Source organism: Aricia agestis, chromosome 19, assembly GCF_905147365.1.
Source record: "Aricia agestis chromosome 19, ilAriAges1.1, whole genome shotgun sequence".
Classification (NCBI taxonomy): domain Eukaryota; kingdom Metazoa; phylum Arthropoda; class Insecta; order Lepidoptera; family Lycaenidae; genus Aricia; species Aricia agestis.
The window spans coordinates 1,779,550-1,798,507 of record NC_056424.1 but is presented as its reverse complement, the minus strand read 5'-3'; the positions used below and the strand labels follow the sequence as shown (position 1 = coordinate 1,798,507).

Below are 18,958 nucleotides of genomic sequence, written 5' to 3'. Positions count from 1 at the left end.
AGAACTGTACAATGTGTATCTTCTTATTATGTATATGTAGTCCAAACCATGGGGCGAGTCACCAAACTACCTAATTTCGTGACTATCTTCGTGGTTCCGACCATATTCATTAAGTCTAATGGTCCGTACACCGTAACAAGCAGATAGAAAACATTTAGGGCATGTTTCACCACTTTCTGATAAAGTGTCGAATAGGCTATTCACAACTTTCTTGACAGATTATCCATACTTGATCTGTCAAGTTAAGTGGTGGCCTATTCGTCACTTATCAGGAAGTGGTGAAACAGGGCCTTAACAGATAAAACATACTCTTGAATATAGAACCACAAAAAGCTCTAGAGCCACCATTCTCATTTCTCAAAGTGTGCTCCGTAAAGCCATGGGGCAAAGGCCTTGTAAAGGGTTCGCGATTGATACATAAATTGTTTTTACAAAAGTCATTAGACACTAGCATAGAGACAATTCATTCAAAGACGAACATTATTTTTTGGGGGTCCGTTAAACATGTCACTTCTTTCTCTTTCCACCACGAAAAAAGTTAAGGAATTGCTGCTCTAGAGTTTAGAATATATTTTATTACTATATAACGCCCGCAACTCCGTCCGCCAAAAACCGTTTATCGCCCGGGAACCGTACATTTTTTCGGGATAGAAAGTATCCTATGTCCTTTCCCAGGACTCAAACTATCTCCATGCCAAATTTCAGCAAAATTGGTTCAGCGGTTTGGGCGTGAAGAGGTAACAGACAGACCGACAGACACACTTCGCATTTATAATATTTGGATGGAAGTATGGATTCTTCATTTAAATCTTTGATCGGCATGGTAATTATTTACTAATTTAACGTAATATGCTCAATTTTTGTACCGGTAAAAATAGAAGTTCTCCAAGGAATATTTAATATGGTTCCGGCAAAATCTAGTTTACCATAAAATATTAAGCTTTATCTGTTTAATGTTTCATATATTTTTGGTCTTTGTGTGCGTTGTCTCGGTCTGTGTCACTCAGGTTCCTTCTTGATCGAGAAATCGATGACCCCATCTGCAAAAGAAAAATTTGAAATAAGCTATGGGCTATGAATCAAATTCTTCGATGGTAAGTACATGAAAGATGATAATCCACGCGCGATCAGAATGGGATCGCAATGACAGTTTTGTTTGCTAAAAAAGTAGCGTTAGCAAAATTTTCTGATAACATTAATTTATAGATAAGTAATCAACTAATTCTGTACATTAAGACTGGGTTGCACCAACTAACTTTAACTGTAACTTGAACTACAATGCAAAATGTTAAATCTTTGGTTAAAGTTAAAAATGGACGCCATCAAGACGCCATATTTAACTATAACCATAGAGCTCGACAAGGTTTTAAATGCGCGTGGCGAAAAAAGGAACTAACGCTGTCATCATACAAAAAACGCCAATTTTGACAGTTCTCCTTTACCAGCAGCGCCCCCGCCCACGTTCATTTATAAGCTTGTTGGAACAGCTGTCATCTGTAAATTTCTCCTTAACTATAACCATAACTTTAACTTTAACCACGCCACTCTGGTGCAACCCAACCTTAAGGTATTACCTTGTTTTTGGTCAACCCCGTGGCAGCTTCAACTCTTTCAGTTAAGTACTTTATTTTTTTATTTTTGAGTGAATCCAAAATTTTCATGAAAAAGATTTGTGGTAATATTTTATCAATGAATGTGATTCAGCTATTATTTTATTAATCTATTACTATAATAATATCACATATTACCTATTATTATCACAAAAAATTAAAACAAAAACTTTAAAAAAAATGTCCGCAAATAAAAACGTTTTTGTTTGTCGACCCTACGGCTGGCCAAATATCAGCCGCGCGCGTCAACAATCAACATTAGCAAACAAACTATCATTGCGATACTTAAGAAAAATACAACCTACTCGTTGTTTGGAAGTCGGTTAATAAATTTAATTCTAAATACGGCCCTGGATATTTGTTACGTTCAAAATAGTTATCCAAGATGACGACAGATGGCGCTTTATAGTAATATGATAATAAAAGCTATATAAGTACGGTTTTAGCTATTAAATGTGTTTAAGACAAAGTGTATAACGGTTTTTAGTATTCAAGTATGATTATTGCAATAAACTTATGCAAAATTATAAGCATTTACGTCTGTATTATCTTTCGAAGGTCTGGCCATCTAGTGTCAAGTAGTATAATTAACGCTGAAAGCTAAAATGTTCTAGAACTTTTATATTTAAATTACATTTAAAATTATTTGCAAATGAAATGTGATAGTATTTATATTATCAGAACGTCTGTCTGAGTGTTTTCGACATTGTAAAACACAATAGTTTATCCTTTCTTTGTTAAAAACGCAAAAAACACCAATTTATTGGGAGTCTCGTTACATGTGCACCTGACAAACGCTGAAAGTGTACGGACTTAAGCCCCGCCCACAATGATGACGTCAGGACCTAGATGAAAATCACAGTGCACAGTTGCTTAGGCTCCTCTCTGTATTAGCTTCATGGTATGTTACCTCTTCACACCCAAACCGCTTAACCAATTTTGCTGAAATTTGATATGGATACACTCCGAGTCCCGGGAAAGGGCATAAGATACTTTCCATCCCGTAAAAATGTATGCTTCCCGCGCGACAATCGAATATCTATGCATCGGAGTTGCAGGCATCAACTAGTATAGTATATTTTAAAATACTCACCATCATTATCCATGAACACGTATGTGATCCTCTTCGGTGCCAACTGCTTCCGGCCATGGCTTCGCCTCCTCTCCTTCACACAGAGATTCAACACTCCATTCTGCTCAAATCCCCCCAAACTCACCGGACAGTCCGATTGAACCTTCGTCTTGTCATAGTCCAACTTGTGATAGTCCGACGAGTCAGTATCATACTCCACTTTTATATCCGGCTTCCCATTTATTTTCTCATTCAAGGTTTGCGTCTTACTATCAAGTGGACACTCTAAACTCGAACCATATTCAATTTTAATATCTATATCCTTAGGTACGTCTATCGTTTTCGTGTCTAGGAACACTGTTTTAGCGGAGACAATTTTCTTTTCTTTTTCTTTGTATATGTGGTTGACGCTCTGCTGCACTAACTTCTCTATTCTACACTCGAACAAATTCTCTTTCTGCTTTGAAACTGTCTCCGTGACTGGCGGTTCGCACTTTTTGTTTGTTTGAGATTCTATCCTTTCTACGTTCACATCTGGCACTGGAGTCGGGTCAGCCCTGTCTTTGAGGACCTGAAAATTAATATTTATAGTTAACAGTCAGCTACTGATGGCACCTTTCATATCGCCTTTGTGTATCGCAACTTTGTTCACAACAGCTGTTTATCAAGTGACAACTTACAAGACGGTAGTATTAGTTACAATCATAAAATTAATATACCTAGCGGAATAGAGAAACAAAGGCCTGAGCTGCGTGGTAAAAAGCGTGCGTGTGATACATGACAGCAGAACTCTTTTGTTAACGTCCAGTCGGCACTTATCGACACGTTGACAATTTCATCTCATAGAATTCATGTTCAATAATGCTTGTGTAAGTGTATACGACATACGTACACATATTTTACACATAGATGTAAACCAATTTCGGTTTCGTTTGACAGCTCGAGATTGTTGCTCTATTCCGCTAGGTATATAACTTTATGGTTACAATATCACGCACCGGTTTACGTTGTCGCAATTACTCATAGTGGCATACAAATGTGCATTGCGGCGACGCCCGACATCACAAATCACAACACAAGACGGCGACGTAACTTCCGTCGCCCATGGACACTTGCAGCATCAGAAGAGCTGCAGGTGCGTTGCCGGCCTTTTAAGAGGTAATAGGGGAGGGTAGGGAAGGAAACAGGAGAGGGTAGGGAAAGAAAAAGGGTAGGGGATTGGGCCTCCGGTAAACTCACTCACTCGGCGAAACACAGCGCAAGCGCTGTTTCACGCCGGTTTTCTGTGAGCCCGTGGTATTTCTCCGGTCGAGCCGGCCCATTCGTGCCGAAGCATGGCTCTCCCACGTCGTCGCTGCCGCGTAGTGTCACTTAACGGACTTAGCTCTGAGAGCTCTTTTTATAAAATTATATTAAAGCGGACCCTCACCTGCACAATATGGTCGCGCAGCATCTGACAGCGTCCGCGCAGCTCGGCGTCGGTGGCGAGCAGCGCGCGGCGCTCGCACAGCGCGTCGCGGCGGCACGCGCGCACCGCCCGCAGCTCACGCGCCAGTCGCCGCAGGTGCTCCACGCTGCGCCGTCTGCTGTTCTGGGAAGCAACCTGCAAGCGTTAACTCGCGATAAAAGGAGAAAAGCTGGGCACTCACTCAGCGGTGTACCGTGTAATGTATCTGATACAGTATCAAGAATACTAGGCACGAGCCGCTCGCGCGTGGAGCGCTGTAAGGGCCTTGTTATACCTATCGAGCGAGACAGTGCTCTCTGCCAATCAAATTGTCTGTTTGCACTATCTCTCCACCCTACTCTGTAGGTGTAACGCGGCCCCAAGCGGGAACCTCTACGAACAAAAAGGCGGCACGAAGACGGCATTGGCTCGTATTTAGATAGCAAGTTGATACAGTATCTGAAACGCTACACGCAACGCTGCTAAGTGAGTACCCAGCTAAAGTACACAGTTTCGACTATAGCCCGCTCGTGATGGTATAAAATTATAAATTCCTCGACCTATCGTTATCTCTTTTACTCACGTGCGAAAATATTGCTATATCGCTCGTTTCGTGCAAGAGAAACGCTGTTAGTACACCGCGCCGCATAAAGTTAATATACCTAGCGGAATAGAGAAACAAGAGCCTGAGCAAGCGAGATATCACTATCAGTAACACTGCGTGGTAAAAAGAGACGTGTGATACATGACAGCAGCACTCTTTTTTTGACGTCCAGTCGGCACGTGCCGCATGTTGACAATTTAATCTCATAGAATTCATGTTCAATCATGCTTGTGTAAGTGTATACGTACACATATAAAAACCAATTTCGGTTTCGTTTGACACCTCGAGATTGTTGCTCTATTAGCTAGGTATATTAACTTCATGGTACACCGACGCTGATAACTGCAAGAAAGCGACGAAATAGCGATAGAGTGAGATGCAAGTTGCAACATTGACGTGTGGAAAACGATCTTTCAGTCAATCGGCCCAAGGTAGCGATAGGTAGCAGAAATATACGAATTTGGTGGTAGCAATGTTCGAATTCTACGAATTTCACTGACCACAACTGGGTTAGTGCGAGTTTTATTCGATCATACGCATCGAGCACGTTAACGCGAATTTATATGTAATCAAAACAGCGCCATCTACTGGCTAACGTGGATACTGCTTTGATCCCATATAAATTCACGTTAACGTTCTCGATGCTTCGGATCGAATAAAACTCGCACTAACCCCTCTGTTTCATATTCGCAATTCGAAACGAATTCAAAAACTACATCGCGCGACATCCAATAAACGCTCGCCAAACGCACGGCAAAGTTTCCGTATCCGAGTCGATCGGAAATCGTGAATCGTGGCAAAACGCTAACGCTAGCGCTACAAAATGTATGGGATTTGACATTAGTATTCGCTAGCGAAGCGATGACTTATGTCAAATCCATACATTTTGTAGCACTAGCGTTAGCGTTTTGCCACTTGTCTACGGGGGCTGGCCGGTTTACGAAGCGAATTTAGAGATTCGAATCATAAGATCGAGCTAATCTTTAGCTAAAATCTAACCCTAACGTGTAGGGAAACAGCACACTCAACACAGTATGGGAATGTGCGGACTTTCGATGACTCATGTGCGGTCTGTCGCGGTTGGCGGTGTTAATTTCGCGGCGTCGGATTTCGTTTCTCAGCGTATCATGTAACGACATAGGCATTTGTGTACTGCCAACAGAATATGAATTATTATAACTACTTTATCTATCTACAATGTAAAGTAATATGAATTACAATTTTTTTAGTCTCGCTAAAACTCGAGAATGGCTGAAACAATTTTGCTAATTCTTTATGTTGTGTTTGCTAATATCGGAGGAAGGATCTTATGAAAGAAACAAAAAAGAAAATTAGAAAAGATACTTTACTATCTTGTAGAATTATTTAAAATAATGTTATATTAAATACACACATGTCATCACAAACAAATACAAAATACTGCAGAGCTATTATGTCTGTTCATAATTTGCATCATTTTATAAGTAAAAAAGATACTTGGGCCAATTTCACCAACATCTGTTAGTGTTAACAGCTCGTTATATCATGTCTACTCTTTAATTCATACGACAAACGAAAGAGGTAGTGTGATAATAATTGAAGCATTAATTTTAACAGTTGTTGATGAAATTGGGCCTTAAGATTTTTGTTATTTGACACACGGAATACTTTTACAAGTTAATTCTTGCAAATACATACCCGATTCTTGATTCTTCTTCTCAAGCATTTGAGGAAGACAAGGTCATTTTGGCTGAGATTCAGTGACTGAACCCGCTGTGAGTATTTGCCCGTTGGCAGGCCGGCCACCTCCTCTACTGTCATATTGATCCCACGGGCTGAAAAACAATAAAAACAACTTCAAACATGTTCAGTTGTAAGAAACTTAAATGGGCATTCGTGATTCGAAATTGTAATCTTTATTAATTAATTAAATAAATGTGTTTTGTTTTTAGGATTTATAGTATAATATAATATTATAATATTTTTTTTATTATTAAACACAATGGCAGATTTTATTGTGCCCAAATGACTCTCCAATAAAATTCAATTTTAATTCTAAAAACTTAAGCAATAATGAATGCAAAACCAAAGTCTAATAACGCTCTTTTTAGGTAGCAGCTTACAAGAGCCATAAAATTTCCAAATGTTTATATTTGTAAAACTTTAAATGACTATTTATTCAACATATTTTAAAGATATTTATTATTATTATTTTATTTATAATTTATAAATTATGACTATTTAGTAACTTGAAGCAAAGATATACTGATAGTTATGATATACTTTCTTCTGACCTATTTCTTTAAACTGTTTATTAAAATATAATATAATATTGTTTTAATAAAAATAGCTATTGGCATATTACTTCTTACAGAATGCAACTTCCCTCATGATGTCTGATTTACATAACATACTCAAAGTTTATAAAAAACATTAGTAGCAACTAAAATAAAACATAGTGATTGAATTTTATGAACTCAATTTATTTCGAATGACACAACTTCAAAACAAAACTAGCTCATAAAGGAAATTTGCGTCACACATTGAATACCTGTTGATTCTTAGAAAAGGGGTGCATCAAGTATACGACGTTACAGCCACTCACCGTCTAATATATCCTGATCCAACTGATACGAGGGCGCATTCTTGATCAAATCATCCATTCTTCATAATAGCAGATGTTATTAATAAAATAAAATATTTTATAAAAACTACAAATAAAGTACTCGGTTTCACAAACACGTTAAAATGTCAAATGTCATTTGTCAGTGTCACAAAGAAAAAACCACAGACTAATGCCGGCTCTTGATATAGGCGAACGCGTTGGCCAACGCGTCTGCAGACGCGTTGGCAGTGCGCTTGCAACGGCGTTTGTGAGTAATCCACACATAGGAAGGTCGTTCAGTATGCTTTGGATCGCGCCAATGTGCGGACGGATTCAAAATGGATGTTTAGTCGCTAACAGCTGCAGCTGTTTATTTATTCACAGCTTATAATTACTTTGTAAATGTGGACAAGAAAAAGTTTTTAAAGAGTATTCTGGAAATAAATAAATAAAAGGCGAGAAAACGTAACAAACAAAGAAATAAACTCACTTTTACATAATATTTTATAATATTAAAATAATATAAGTAATTATTTTATTACCTACTTATTATTTATTAAATTATTACATAGAAAAATTATTACATATTATAATAATTATCATAATTATAACTCCGGGCAAACTGATCGCGCGGCCTATGTGTGGATGGAGCGCGAAGCTTGCGACAAATGTCCTTTGATCTTTTGCCGACATTTCCGACCCGCGCGGCAAGCTCGCAGATGCGTCGGCCAACGTCTAAATACCTACGGCCAACGCGCGAACGCCCGTTCTACACATTGGGCCAACGCGTCTGCAGACGCGTTGGCCAACGCGTTCGCCTATATCAAGAGCCGGCATAAGAAGAGATACTACGTAGGTATGAAAAAACCTTAAAAAGATCTTTTGTCTATGCTTTAAAAACTCAACCGGAAGTTGTACTACAAACGCTCACAGCCTGTGAGTCACAGCCATTGTCACAGCTGACTGTTACGTACATAGACATAATATATTAGGTATATATTATGTCTATGGTTACGTAGTATAATGGCGGCTCTCGACATAGGCGAACGCGTTGGCCAACGCGTCTGCAGACGCGTTGGCCCAATGTGTAGAACGGGCGTTCGCGCGTTGGCCAACGTCTAAATACCTACGGCCAACGCGCGAACGCCCGTTCTACACATTGGGCCAACGCGTCTGCAGACGCGTTGGCTAACGCGTTCGCCTATGTCGAGAGCCGCCATAAGACATTCTCTTTGCAGCTGACGAGTGACGGCTCAAAGTTAAGGTCCTGGAAGTTAGCCCCCCAAGAATTTTTTTTTTGTAATTTTTTGATTTTTATACTCGTATATCGTTTGTTCGTCGTTTGTTCGTGATTGTTCGTTATAAATAATCGTTTGTTCGTTACTAGTTTATTTAATAAAAATGTTTTAAAATATGATCTTAAGTTAGCCCCCCCCATTCTAATTTTTAATGAATTTATGTTAATATTGAATTATAAATATCCATTAATGTTTGTTCGTCGTTTGTTCGTGATTGTTCGTTATAAATAATCGTGTGTTCGTTACTTGTTTATTTAATAAAAATTAATTTAAAATATCATCTTAAGTTAGCCCCCGCATTTAAAAATTTTAATAAAATGTCAATATTGAGTTTTAAATATTCATTAATGTTTGTTCGTCGTTTGTTCTTGATTGTTCGTTATAAATAACCGTTTGTTCGTTACTTGCTTATTAAATAAAAATTAATTTAAAATATTATGATCTTAAGTTAGCCCCCTCATCCTATTTTTTAATGAATTTATGATATATTGAATTATAAATATTCAATAATGTTTGTTCGTCGTTTGTTTTTGATTGTTCGTTATAATTAATCGTTTGTTCGACACTTGTTCATTTAATAAAAAATAATTAAATATGCTCTTAACTCTTAAGTTAGCCCCCGCATTTTAATTTTTAATAAATTTATGTCAATATTGAGTTTTAAATATTCATTAATGTTTGTTCGTCGTTTGTTCTTGATTGTTCACTATAAATAACCGTTTGTTCGTTACTTGTTTATTAAATAAAAATTAATTTAAAATATTATGATCTTAAGTTAGCTCCCTCATTCTATTTTTTAATGAATTTATGACAATATTGAATTATAAATATTCAATAATGTTTGTTCGTCGTTTGTTTTTGATTGTTCGTTATAAATAATCGTTTGTTCGTCACTTGTTCATTTAATAAAAAATAATTAAATATTATGCTCTTAACTCTTAAGTTAGCCCCCGCATTTTAATTTTTAATAAATTTGTGTCAATATTGAATTATAAATATTTATTAATGTTTGTTCGTCGTTTGTCTTTGATTGTTCGTCATAAATAATCGTTTATTCGTTACTTGTTTGTGTAATAAAAATTAATTAAAATTTTCCTCTTAACTTAGCCCCCCATTTTAACTTTTAATAAATTTGTGTCAATATTGAGTTATAAATATTCATTAATGTTTGTTCGTCGTTTGTTCTTGATTGTTCGTTATAAATAATCGTTTGTTCGTCACTTGTTTGTGTAATAAAACTTAATTTTAAAAAATCTTGTTGTTAGCATAATATGCTACTATACAAATTATATTCATCATCATCATCACTACCATATAATACCATGCATCGTCCCATGGTTATGACTTATGAGCCTACAATGACCCTGTTATTGGTACTTTTCATAGTCTTTTAGATCGAGACTCGAGTTTGTCAAGCGATAATTAAAAAAAAATCTATACCTACCTAATAATAAAAGCCTGAAGAGTATGTTTGCTTGAACGCGTTAATCTCAGGAACTACAGGTCCGATTTAAAAACTTATTTTAGTGTTAGGTAGCTCATTTATCGAGTAAGACTATAGGCTAAATATTATCACGCTAAGACTAATACGACCGAAGAAACTCAGGAAAATGTGGGAAAAACGGAGGAAATATAAGAAATTACCAACTACTGGAGCAATTTTTATGGCAATATTAAGCACAGATATAGAGTAGATCAAGTGAAGGCAGTAGGGACATAAGCTATTTTTTATGGGAAAATGTATGGTTTCTGTAAAATTCCTAATTTACGCGGTAATATAAAACTCAAAGGTCACTGACTGATTGACATAGTGATCTATCAACGCACAACCCAAACGACTGGACGGATCTGGCTGAAATTTGGCATCCAGATAGATGTTATAACGTAGGCATCCGCTAAGAAAGGATTTTGATAAATTCCAACCCCAAGGGGTTCAAATAAATGATGAAAGTTTGTATATAATAATACTTCTTAACGCGAGTGAAGCCGCGGGTAAAAGCTCGTTATGTTATAAGATCTGGAATCCATTCGTAGGTAATTTCTTAAGTCTGCTGGTTCCAAGTAGTTCAGAAAGTTCATAATTTATAATTTTATGTGGAGCAAAAATTCTTTCAACCATCTTTTTCGCCTTTTATATTTTATTTTTATTTTCAATGAGCCAACAGCTAAGCCTATGAGAAGACCAATTTTTTGTTGCTTTGATAGAACTGGAGCCATTAAGAAGACGTCTGACCAAAATGACAACTGATTTAGTCACTAAATTAGGACAAGTGAAATAAGAAGCGAACTAATTAGTCTCCTATGTAGGATCCTAGCTAGGACTTCTAAATAGGACAAGTGGAATAAGCGCTTTAGACTACATCTATACTATAATACTTTATCTATGGGTCTGGCACTTCTGGCATGCTGGTAGCACTGTCAACTGTGTCAATTGTCATTTTTGACATTTCGGCTTATGGCCGTTGGTTGTGCACGCGTTATATTTTTTTGTTAGGCACGACTTTCTTGTATAAATAGCAAGTAGCAACGTTTTATAAAACTGAGATTTCGGTAAGTGTCTTATTTGCTAAATGTTTTTTATGCTAGCTTTGTATAAATTCTGGCACAAGTTACAAATACTTCAAGAGACATTGACTTGGTGGTTCGCTCTTTTTTACTATTTTACTTATTTATTCTTGTTAAAATTCGATCTGGATTATTCTTTGTCTTTCTCTAAAATCTATTTTTTAATGATTTTAGAGAAAGACAAAGAATAATCTCGACGCAAAATTGACTAAGCAAATTATGTATGGGTATGGTATGTTTATACAACTTTTAAATACAATAATATAGGTAGGGCTTTAATATATATATCCTTTAATATATTATATACTCTTAAAATATAATAGATCATAATTAATATAAACTAAAATTTAATACTTCATTTTTGAAGTAAGTAACAAAAACATAACCTAGGGTTTTTGTTACTTAGTTTATAAATTTGATGGTATAATTTTTCAAAAAAAAATTTCTGTTTGATTTCAGACTAAAATGCCTTGGAATAACTCAAGGAATGATTTTGAAAATGCTCTATATGACTCCCAATATCCCGATGAAAATGCAGAGTAAGTTTATGAATATAATTAACTATTATCTTCTTAATAATTAATAATTTCTTAACTTTCTTTCTAAAAAAAAACTATTATCTTAGTAAAGATGCAATCATCAAGGGAGATACAATCATTATCTACATGACACGGCTCGTGTGTCATATGCCACACGTTAAAAAAATTATATGACACGGCTGCCAAGTTATCCGCACTGAATCGGTTAATGAGTGATTCTTCAAAAATGATTCTCCGCGTCACTTTCGTGGGAATTTTTATTTTCGAGTTATCTTTAAATAAATGCAAATACTTTTAAGGTGCTCTAAAGATAATAAATACGATCTTTAAGGCATGTAAATCGGTCCATAAACTACTGAGATAATCAAATTTGAAATTTCGGTCCCCACGAAAGTTGCGACAAACTCCACGAAAGTTACGATTGAATTTTCTAGGAACAAAATATGGATTGAAATTTTTTTTTCCTTAAAAAATAAAATAAATTATTATTTATTTAATTTTATTAAGATCAACAATACTAAAGAGCATGGAGCTTTAATTTGTTGCTTAATCTGTCAAGTAACCGGTCCTGAAATGCTGTGATTTTTTTGAGGTTCAGGTGATTTTATTTGAAGTTCGTGAAAATTAAGTGATTTAGGAGGTCATATAAGGGGGTTTTCAACAAAATATGGAGATTTAGGACACAAGATCATAATATTTTCTTCGATTCAGTTTGTGGGGTATTTACGAGGGCTCGCTTCGCTCGCCCTCGTCTGAGTATCGTATCGCATTGCATTTGGATTGAGGATGTAATATCAGTTGTTCATGTAAAATACTGATATTCAGGTAAATCCACTAGATTAGAAGCAGATTTGATATATTTGGGGAAAAGATCAGAAGGTAGATTGATGTATAAAGCCACATATGTTTTGTTTTTCAAAAAAAGTTTGTAGAGTGAAAAATTCGTTCTGAGTACCAAAATCATAGCTGGAAATACTATACTATAGCCAATTCACATAGGAAAATGGTGTACAAAACAGCCTACGTAGCTTTCGTAGGTCACTAGGTAACTTTCATGGGTGAAAATCCACGAAAATTGTGCCACGAAAGTTACGAAAATTTTACATTTTTTTGAATTATGATTAAAGTAATACGTAAATAAACAAACAAAGTACTAGGAAATAATCTCAATCATATACCTTATTCCTTAATTTGATATGAGTGTCATAATTATAAATTATTATCATTCAAAACTTGCTCGCAAAAGTTACGTGACTACTGCGACCACATAATTTTTAAGGAATATCTTATCTTATATTTTCTTTGTTTTGAAGCAACGAGGGTTTGAGTCCCCTGTACTGATGCTGGAAAGACACTGAGCTTTGGTGCAGCTAAAACGTGTAACCACAGGTCGTCGCGTTTGAAAGATAGGTGCAGTTTTATTACCCGCTCGTGAAACTTGCAAAATCGTGTGACACAGATGTTATATTTATTATTAACCTATTAACTTTTTTAACTTAAGGTATAACATTATTTTATTTTAGGAATTAGGTAGCCCAGTTAATCTAGATTAATTTGATGTATAACACTCTATGCTAATGAATAGAATACATAAGTTATTAAAGCTTTCCGTAAGCGCGAACAATTCCGTAAGCGCGAACAGTTCCGTAAGCGCGGAGAATACCGATTTTGCCCCCGATTTCGACATTGAATTAACCATTAAACAAAACCTATAAATAATTATACTTAGATGTTTTTTATTGAAATCAGATACTTAAATATATGAGGAACTAGCTGTCCCGGTGAACTTCGTGTCACTTTAAAACCTTCCCTGGACTTCTACGAATATTTTAAGACTAAAATCAGCCCAATCCGTTCAGCCGTTTTAGCGCGACTAACACATTTGAAAATCCATTTTTATATATAAGATAACGTGTGTTTGGGCCTAAGGCTGTATGTTTATTAGGGTAGTAGTAAATAGCGTGTGACCACATTTTGAGGGGCCTCAGAGAATTACTCTAATATGTTTAGCAGCTTGGATGTGAAGAGCTGTAACTGACAGACAGACACTTTGCATTTTTAATATTAGCATGGATGTATTTAAAAGGTGAAAGCCCAATTTTACTTACTGTACTCATGTAGCCACTCCACATATAGGCAATAGTACCTCAATTCTACCATTTAACCCCTCTATCGTAGATTGTGGATTCCTAGAAATTTATTGTTTTCGCGGTCGAATTCGACCGCTTGGGAGTTGAAGCATTAAATGCAACACTGAAGTAGCTCCATTCCTTGTTCAATCCAATCTTAGTTTAATTACATTGGTTTGACACATCTCAAATATACCATTTCAAAGATTCATAGGGAAATAAATCAAACAAGAAATTCAGCTGCATTAAATTAGCAACATTGAGGTAGTTAAGCCAGGGGTTCCCAACCTGTGCTCCGCGAGGCCCTGGTGCGCCATGGAAAGGCAAGAGGGGTGCCGTGAGTCATCCACCATCATTATCCGAAACCACAAATATTATAAAATTAAATTATAATATTAATTATGTAAAGCAGGTAGATGATTAAATATTTGTTTATTACTCACATATTTTACCTGCTTAACCTAACTATAATCATTAAATGTATTTATTTATGTATCATTCTGTAATAGCTAGGCAGAGTAGGGCTACGTGATAAAATATTTTACGTGTAACTGCACCGCAGGCTGAAAAAGATTGGGAACCCCTGAGTTAAGCTAAGAAAGGTTGTGATGGGCACATTATAACCCAACATAAAGGAAGTATTATTTAATTGCATATAAACATCATCCCCAGTGTGTCAAAATTGAATAACTGACAAAAGCAAAGTTTCGAGATATTCAAGTTTTTCTCATTTTTTCATCTGCCTAAGCTCTGCTGTATAACATATAAAAAGACCTGTTAAATTTTCTTTACCTTAAAAACTTATCACTATTCTTTATGAAAAAAAATTTAACATCTCGGACTTTGTTCTTGTTATTTATTTAATTTTGACACAACAGGGACGATATTATTTCTATCTCAAAATTCCTTATGATACTTGTCTGCAATAAAAAAGTACTTACTCTATTTCCAGTGGTGGTGTCCAGTTGGACCACTGCAGGCTGTATGTGACCAATTTACCCAAGAATCTCAATGAGCAGGGCTTGACAGCTTTGTTCTCCAAGTTTGGCAATATTGTGAAGATTCACCTGAGCAGAGATCCAACAAAGCGATATGCATTCGTCTTTTTTGAGGCAGCAAGGTGAGATTGGTGAAATAGCGACAAACTATACTGTACTTGGCGAAATATGGCAGTTGCGGTTATTGACTCCCTGTGAAAAACTTGACAACATCTGACACTTCACTGTCAATTGCTGTTTAAATAGAAAATTATATGTTTTTGATAGGGAGTCAATGACCGCTACCACCATGTTTCACCGAGTACACTATAGACAAAATAAGTATAAAATAAGTGTTGCGGTAAGCAAAATCACAAAACCAGCCTAATTTAATAAATTAGTAACAGAAGATGTTGCTAGCAACTTTGTTGAACCAAAAATTGTCTACTGTACAACGAACATACCTACAAAAAATTTTGATATAATTTTCTGAAAACCAAATTACATCATAGTTTAGCTTTGTAACCCTGAGGAGGCCGAGGTAACAGCCAGAGGACAGTTTATAATATGAGATTAATTCTTTGCCAGGAATCTCTATTATCACATTTTTCATACAAAGTATAATAGTAAAGATCCAATTGTTTTTCTGTCTAACAGTCAGGCGCGAGTTGCCATGATGAAACTGAACAGGACCGAGCCCCTCAAACTCAATATTGCCATAGCACATAAGGTATGTATTTAAATATTCAGAACATATTTAAGTAAACTTGAGCGCCTCCAAAACCTCTGCATCAGATTTATTTTCGGTTTGCGAAAGTATGATCACGTTTCCCAATTTCGTGTCAAACTCAAGTGGCTGCCAATCCGACTTCGGCGGAATGCTCATATACTGTCGTGTTTATACAGTATTTTATATGACCTTAAGACACCACCCTACTTAACATTTCGAAACACTAATTTGTCACTAATACCACCCACTCGTAATACAAAATTTTATGACTCTTCATTCACAGCTCGTGCTGTCAGTCTGTGGAACAAATTAGCCACATCTTTGAGACGTGCTCAGTCCTCATACGTTTTTAAAAATGGCGTGAAGGAACATTTTTTGTCACAATTAGTCCATATTAACTCATAATTACCTATATTGTATTATTTCTATTTATTTTTTATTTGTATGTATGTATGTATATATATTATATTATATGTATGTATGTATTTGTAATATACTTATATATTTTAAAAAGTTTACACTTAGCTGTCTATGTAGTCACCTACCATCCATTACTACTGTTACTTTATAGTTTTACAATAAGGGTTGTCTGGAAGAAATCGCTTGTAGCGATAAGGCCGCCTTTTGTACTTTTTACTTTTATAGTTATTAAGTATTGTATGTCATGTTTGTTTTGGTGCAATAAAGTATTTTCATTCATTCATTCATTCATAAGTACTTAAATAAAAATATTTATAAAAATCACATTCTTTAAATTATGTTAATACTGTAAGTATATTTTTTGTTGTTACAGAAAAATAGTCAGGACCAAAATGAGAATAACAATTCAAGGGCGTCCAGAAATTTTGACAGACGATCCATGGCTGATGATTATGGATCAGAGGGAAGATCAAATAATTGGTACGTAATTATTATAACTAGCTATTTGACCCAGCTTTGCTCGGCATTCGATAAAACACAAATAAAATTACATTTTCTAAAAATGATTCCTAGCTACATTGATTTATCGCCCCCGAAACCCTCTTTATACTAAAGTAGCTGTTCCCCGCGACTTCGTCCGCGTGGACTTCAGTTTATAGCGCGCGATGTCAACAAAATTGGTGTCAAAAGCTTTAATAAAAAATCCCTGGTACCCCTTAAATCAAAACAGCTGTGCAGTGTCAGTAGGGTTGCTGAGGATTCCTCTTCCGCTTCCTCATAATGAGGAAGTTTCGCAATATTTTGGGTTCCTCAACCGTTACCGCATCCTCATTAATAAAAAAAAAATCCTCTTCCGCTATCGCTTCCTCAAAATTTAATAGGAATTTATGAGGAATTTCACTGCGCATGCGCGTCGCGTATCCATGTTTATTGTGTGCGTGTGTTGTTTATGTTACTGAACTCCTCCTTAATTGCTGGACCGATTTTGATGATTCTTTATTGTGTGTGTTTTGAGAATGGTTTAGATTCATAGTTTGGTCTTGCCCTTTTAATTATTTTTTGTGTAATGTATGTACCTAGTTATGGATAGACAGGACAAAGACTTTTGGGTTGGGTTCGCTAGTATTTATAATTTCCTATCATCCTCTTCCTCATCCGCATCCTCTAAATTTACGCGTGAAAATTCCTCTTTCTAATTAATTTGAAATTAATTACTTTGTAATTGAATACTTTGGTTTCGACTAATTACTCTACTAATATTTTTACAGTGTCAGGAGTTTTTTTTTTTTTTAACATCAGGGCATTAGCGACCACAGTAAAGAATACATTCAGAAAACTTTATTAAATTTATCGTCGGACAAAAGAAATGGCGACGAAAATGGCGACTTTATAGTTTATACTTAGCATCCTTTCCTTACTGATGACTATTATCCGTAGGTACTTATAACTTACATTATAAATGCGAAAGTGTGTCTGTTTGTCATTCTGTCTGTTTGTTACCGATTTTTCTGAATTTTGGTATAGACTGTAGAGGTACAGTCTGTCAAGAAAGTGAAGAAATTAAAAAGTGGCAACATCGTAGTGTCATCTCTTTCAAATCAATCTAAGAAAAAATCCCTTTTTTCTTTTCTTCACTTTCTTGACAGACTGTATATAGGTACTTTGAGTCCTGAAAAGACATTAACCGATTAATTGCGGCTCACATTTTTTAAAAACTTTCAGACACGTTAGCATACGCCATAGAAGTTGTACAGATCGAAGAGGTTTTAAAGTTAGAAAAATTACAGCCCCTACTTTTTTCAAAGAATATTCAGAAACGAAGCCTATAGGCTTGTTTCACGTGGAAATTTATGATGATTTTGTTCAGAAATCAGAGTAGAACCTTCTAACTTGTAATTAGAGGGAGATACAATCTATACATAATATTATTAAACAAAGTAGTTTTTTTCCCTCATGTCCCTTTGTTCCCTTTAATCTTTTAAACTAAGTAAGTACGTTACGGATTTTTATGATTCTTTCAATGTTATACTTATAGCCCATTTATCGAGGATGGTTATAGGCTATATTTTATCACGCTAACACTTATAGGAGCGAAGAAATAGAGGAAAATGTGGAAAAAAACGGGGAAAATAATTTGATAGGGCTAACTTGAACGCGCTAATCTCAGGAACTACAGGTCCGATTTGAAAAATTTTTCAGTGTTAGATAGCCTATTCATTTAGGAAGGCTATAAGTAGGCCATATTTTTATCATGCTAAGACTAATAGGAGCATGTGAAAAAAATGTGGGAAATTATTTGAAAGGGCTTATCTCGCTAGAGCACTAACACTTTTGAAATCTAAAAGTTTCAAATTCTTGTTATGGTTTACTGTTCATTCATGGAGTTTGGCATTTTAATAAAATGAAATCTCTCTAATTTATGTAGCTTTAATTGCTACTCTTTTGCATATTCTGCTAATGGACTGTTGAGATAAACCATGAATATCTGCATAAGAAAAAAAACTTATTTGCGGTAGGTAGTCAAATTACAACAATTTTTTTTAAATAATAATTAAATATCGAATAGTTCTTTAAAAATCTATTATAAAAAATCATTATAATTAATAATAAGTGTCTGGGTGTCCAATTTTTTACATATTTAGTACTTTCATAATTTAATTGGATGTAGTATGAAATTTGACCTTAGATAGGTACATCCAAGAGCAAAGTCAATACAAAATCGCTCTGACATTTCATAATTTCACATTGGCAACTCACTGAGACCGCCATAATAAAAAAAGAAGAAGAAAAACTAGGCTAGGACTGGGTTTAGAGGTCTTTGGCTAGGAATAATCACTATAAAAAAAAAGTAATTCCATGTCAGTTCAAATGTTTCTGACGGATCGCGCTCTCTCTTACATTTTGTACTGATCCGAGTGAGCTCGAACTCGCCGGAAGGAAATTTCGGATAGTGTGCGGTGTGGCGGTCCGGCCGACGTTCTAA

At 35.5% G+C, this 18,958-nt stretch overlaps 2 protein-coding genes across 7 annotated transcripts in view; one reads left to right on the top strand and one right to left on the bottom strand.

The window, feature by feature from the left end:
• Positions 1 to 941: 941 nt before the first annotated feature.
• Positions 942 to 7,451, bottom strand: LOC121736440. Of its 2 annotated transcripts, none has more exons than XM_042127631.1 (5): positions 7,318 to 7,451; positions 6,411 to 6,547; positions 4,112 to 4,285; positions 2,704 to 3,253; positions 942 to 1,040 (listed from the first exon to the last, which is right to left on the bottom strand). In XM_042127631.1, exons 1-5 carry the CDS (start codon positions 7,373 to 7,375, stop codon positions 1,000 to 1,002), a joined length of 960 nt encoding a protein of 319 aa, XP_041983565.1. In that variant the 5' UTR covers positions 7,376 to 7,451; the 3' UTR covers positions 942 to 999. The 2 variants fall into 2 exon arrangements, with proteins under 2 accessions (XP_041983565.1, XP_041983566.1); XM_042127632.1 differs by having other exon boundaries at positions 4,112 to 4,273.
• Positions 7,452 to 11,074: 3,623 nt separating this feature from the next.
• The window catches only part of LOC121736370, a 48,441-nt gene continuing 40,557 nt past the window's right edge, over positions 11,075 to 18,958 (top strand). For all 5 annotated transcript variants that reach the window (XM_042127533.1, XM_042127532.1, XM_042127531.1 and 2 more), the window contains exons 1-5: positions 11,075 to 11,165; positions 11,640 to 11,719; positions 14,801 to 14,968; positions 15,483 to 15,555; positions 16,349 to 16,455. In XM_042127533.1, coding sequence (XP_041983467.1) covers positions 11,646 to 11,719; positions 14,801 to 14,968; positions 15,483 to 15,555; positions 16,349 to 16,455 — 422 coding nt within the window. In that variant the 5' untranslated portion in view covers positions 11,075 to 11,165; positions 11,640 to 11,645. The remainder of the gene's footprint in view (positions 11,166 to 11,639; positions 11,720 to 14,800; positions 14,969 to 15,482; positions 15,556 to 16,348; positions 16,456 to 18,958) is intronic.

Bases quoted from the DNA above. Each gene is read 5' to 3' on its own strand.
- LOC121736440 (XM_042127631.1), bottom strand. From the start codon at position 7,375: ATGGATGATTTGATCAAGAATGCGCCCTCGTATCAGTTGGATCAGGAT. The intron at 6,548-7,317 runs GTGAGTGGCTGT...ATTGTTTTTCAG, and splicing joins GGATCAGGATATATTAGACG to CCCGTGGGATCAATATGACA. The intron at 1,041-2,703 runs GTGAGTATTTTA...TTTCTTTTGCAG, and splicing joins CGTGTTCATGGATAATGATG to ATGGGGTCATCGATTTCTCG.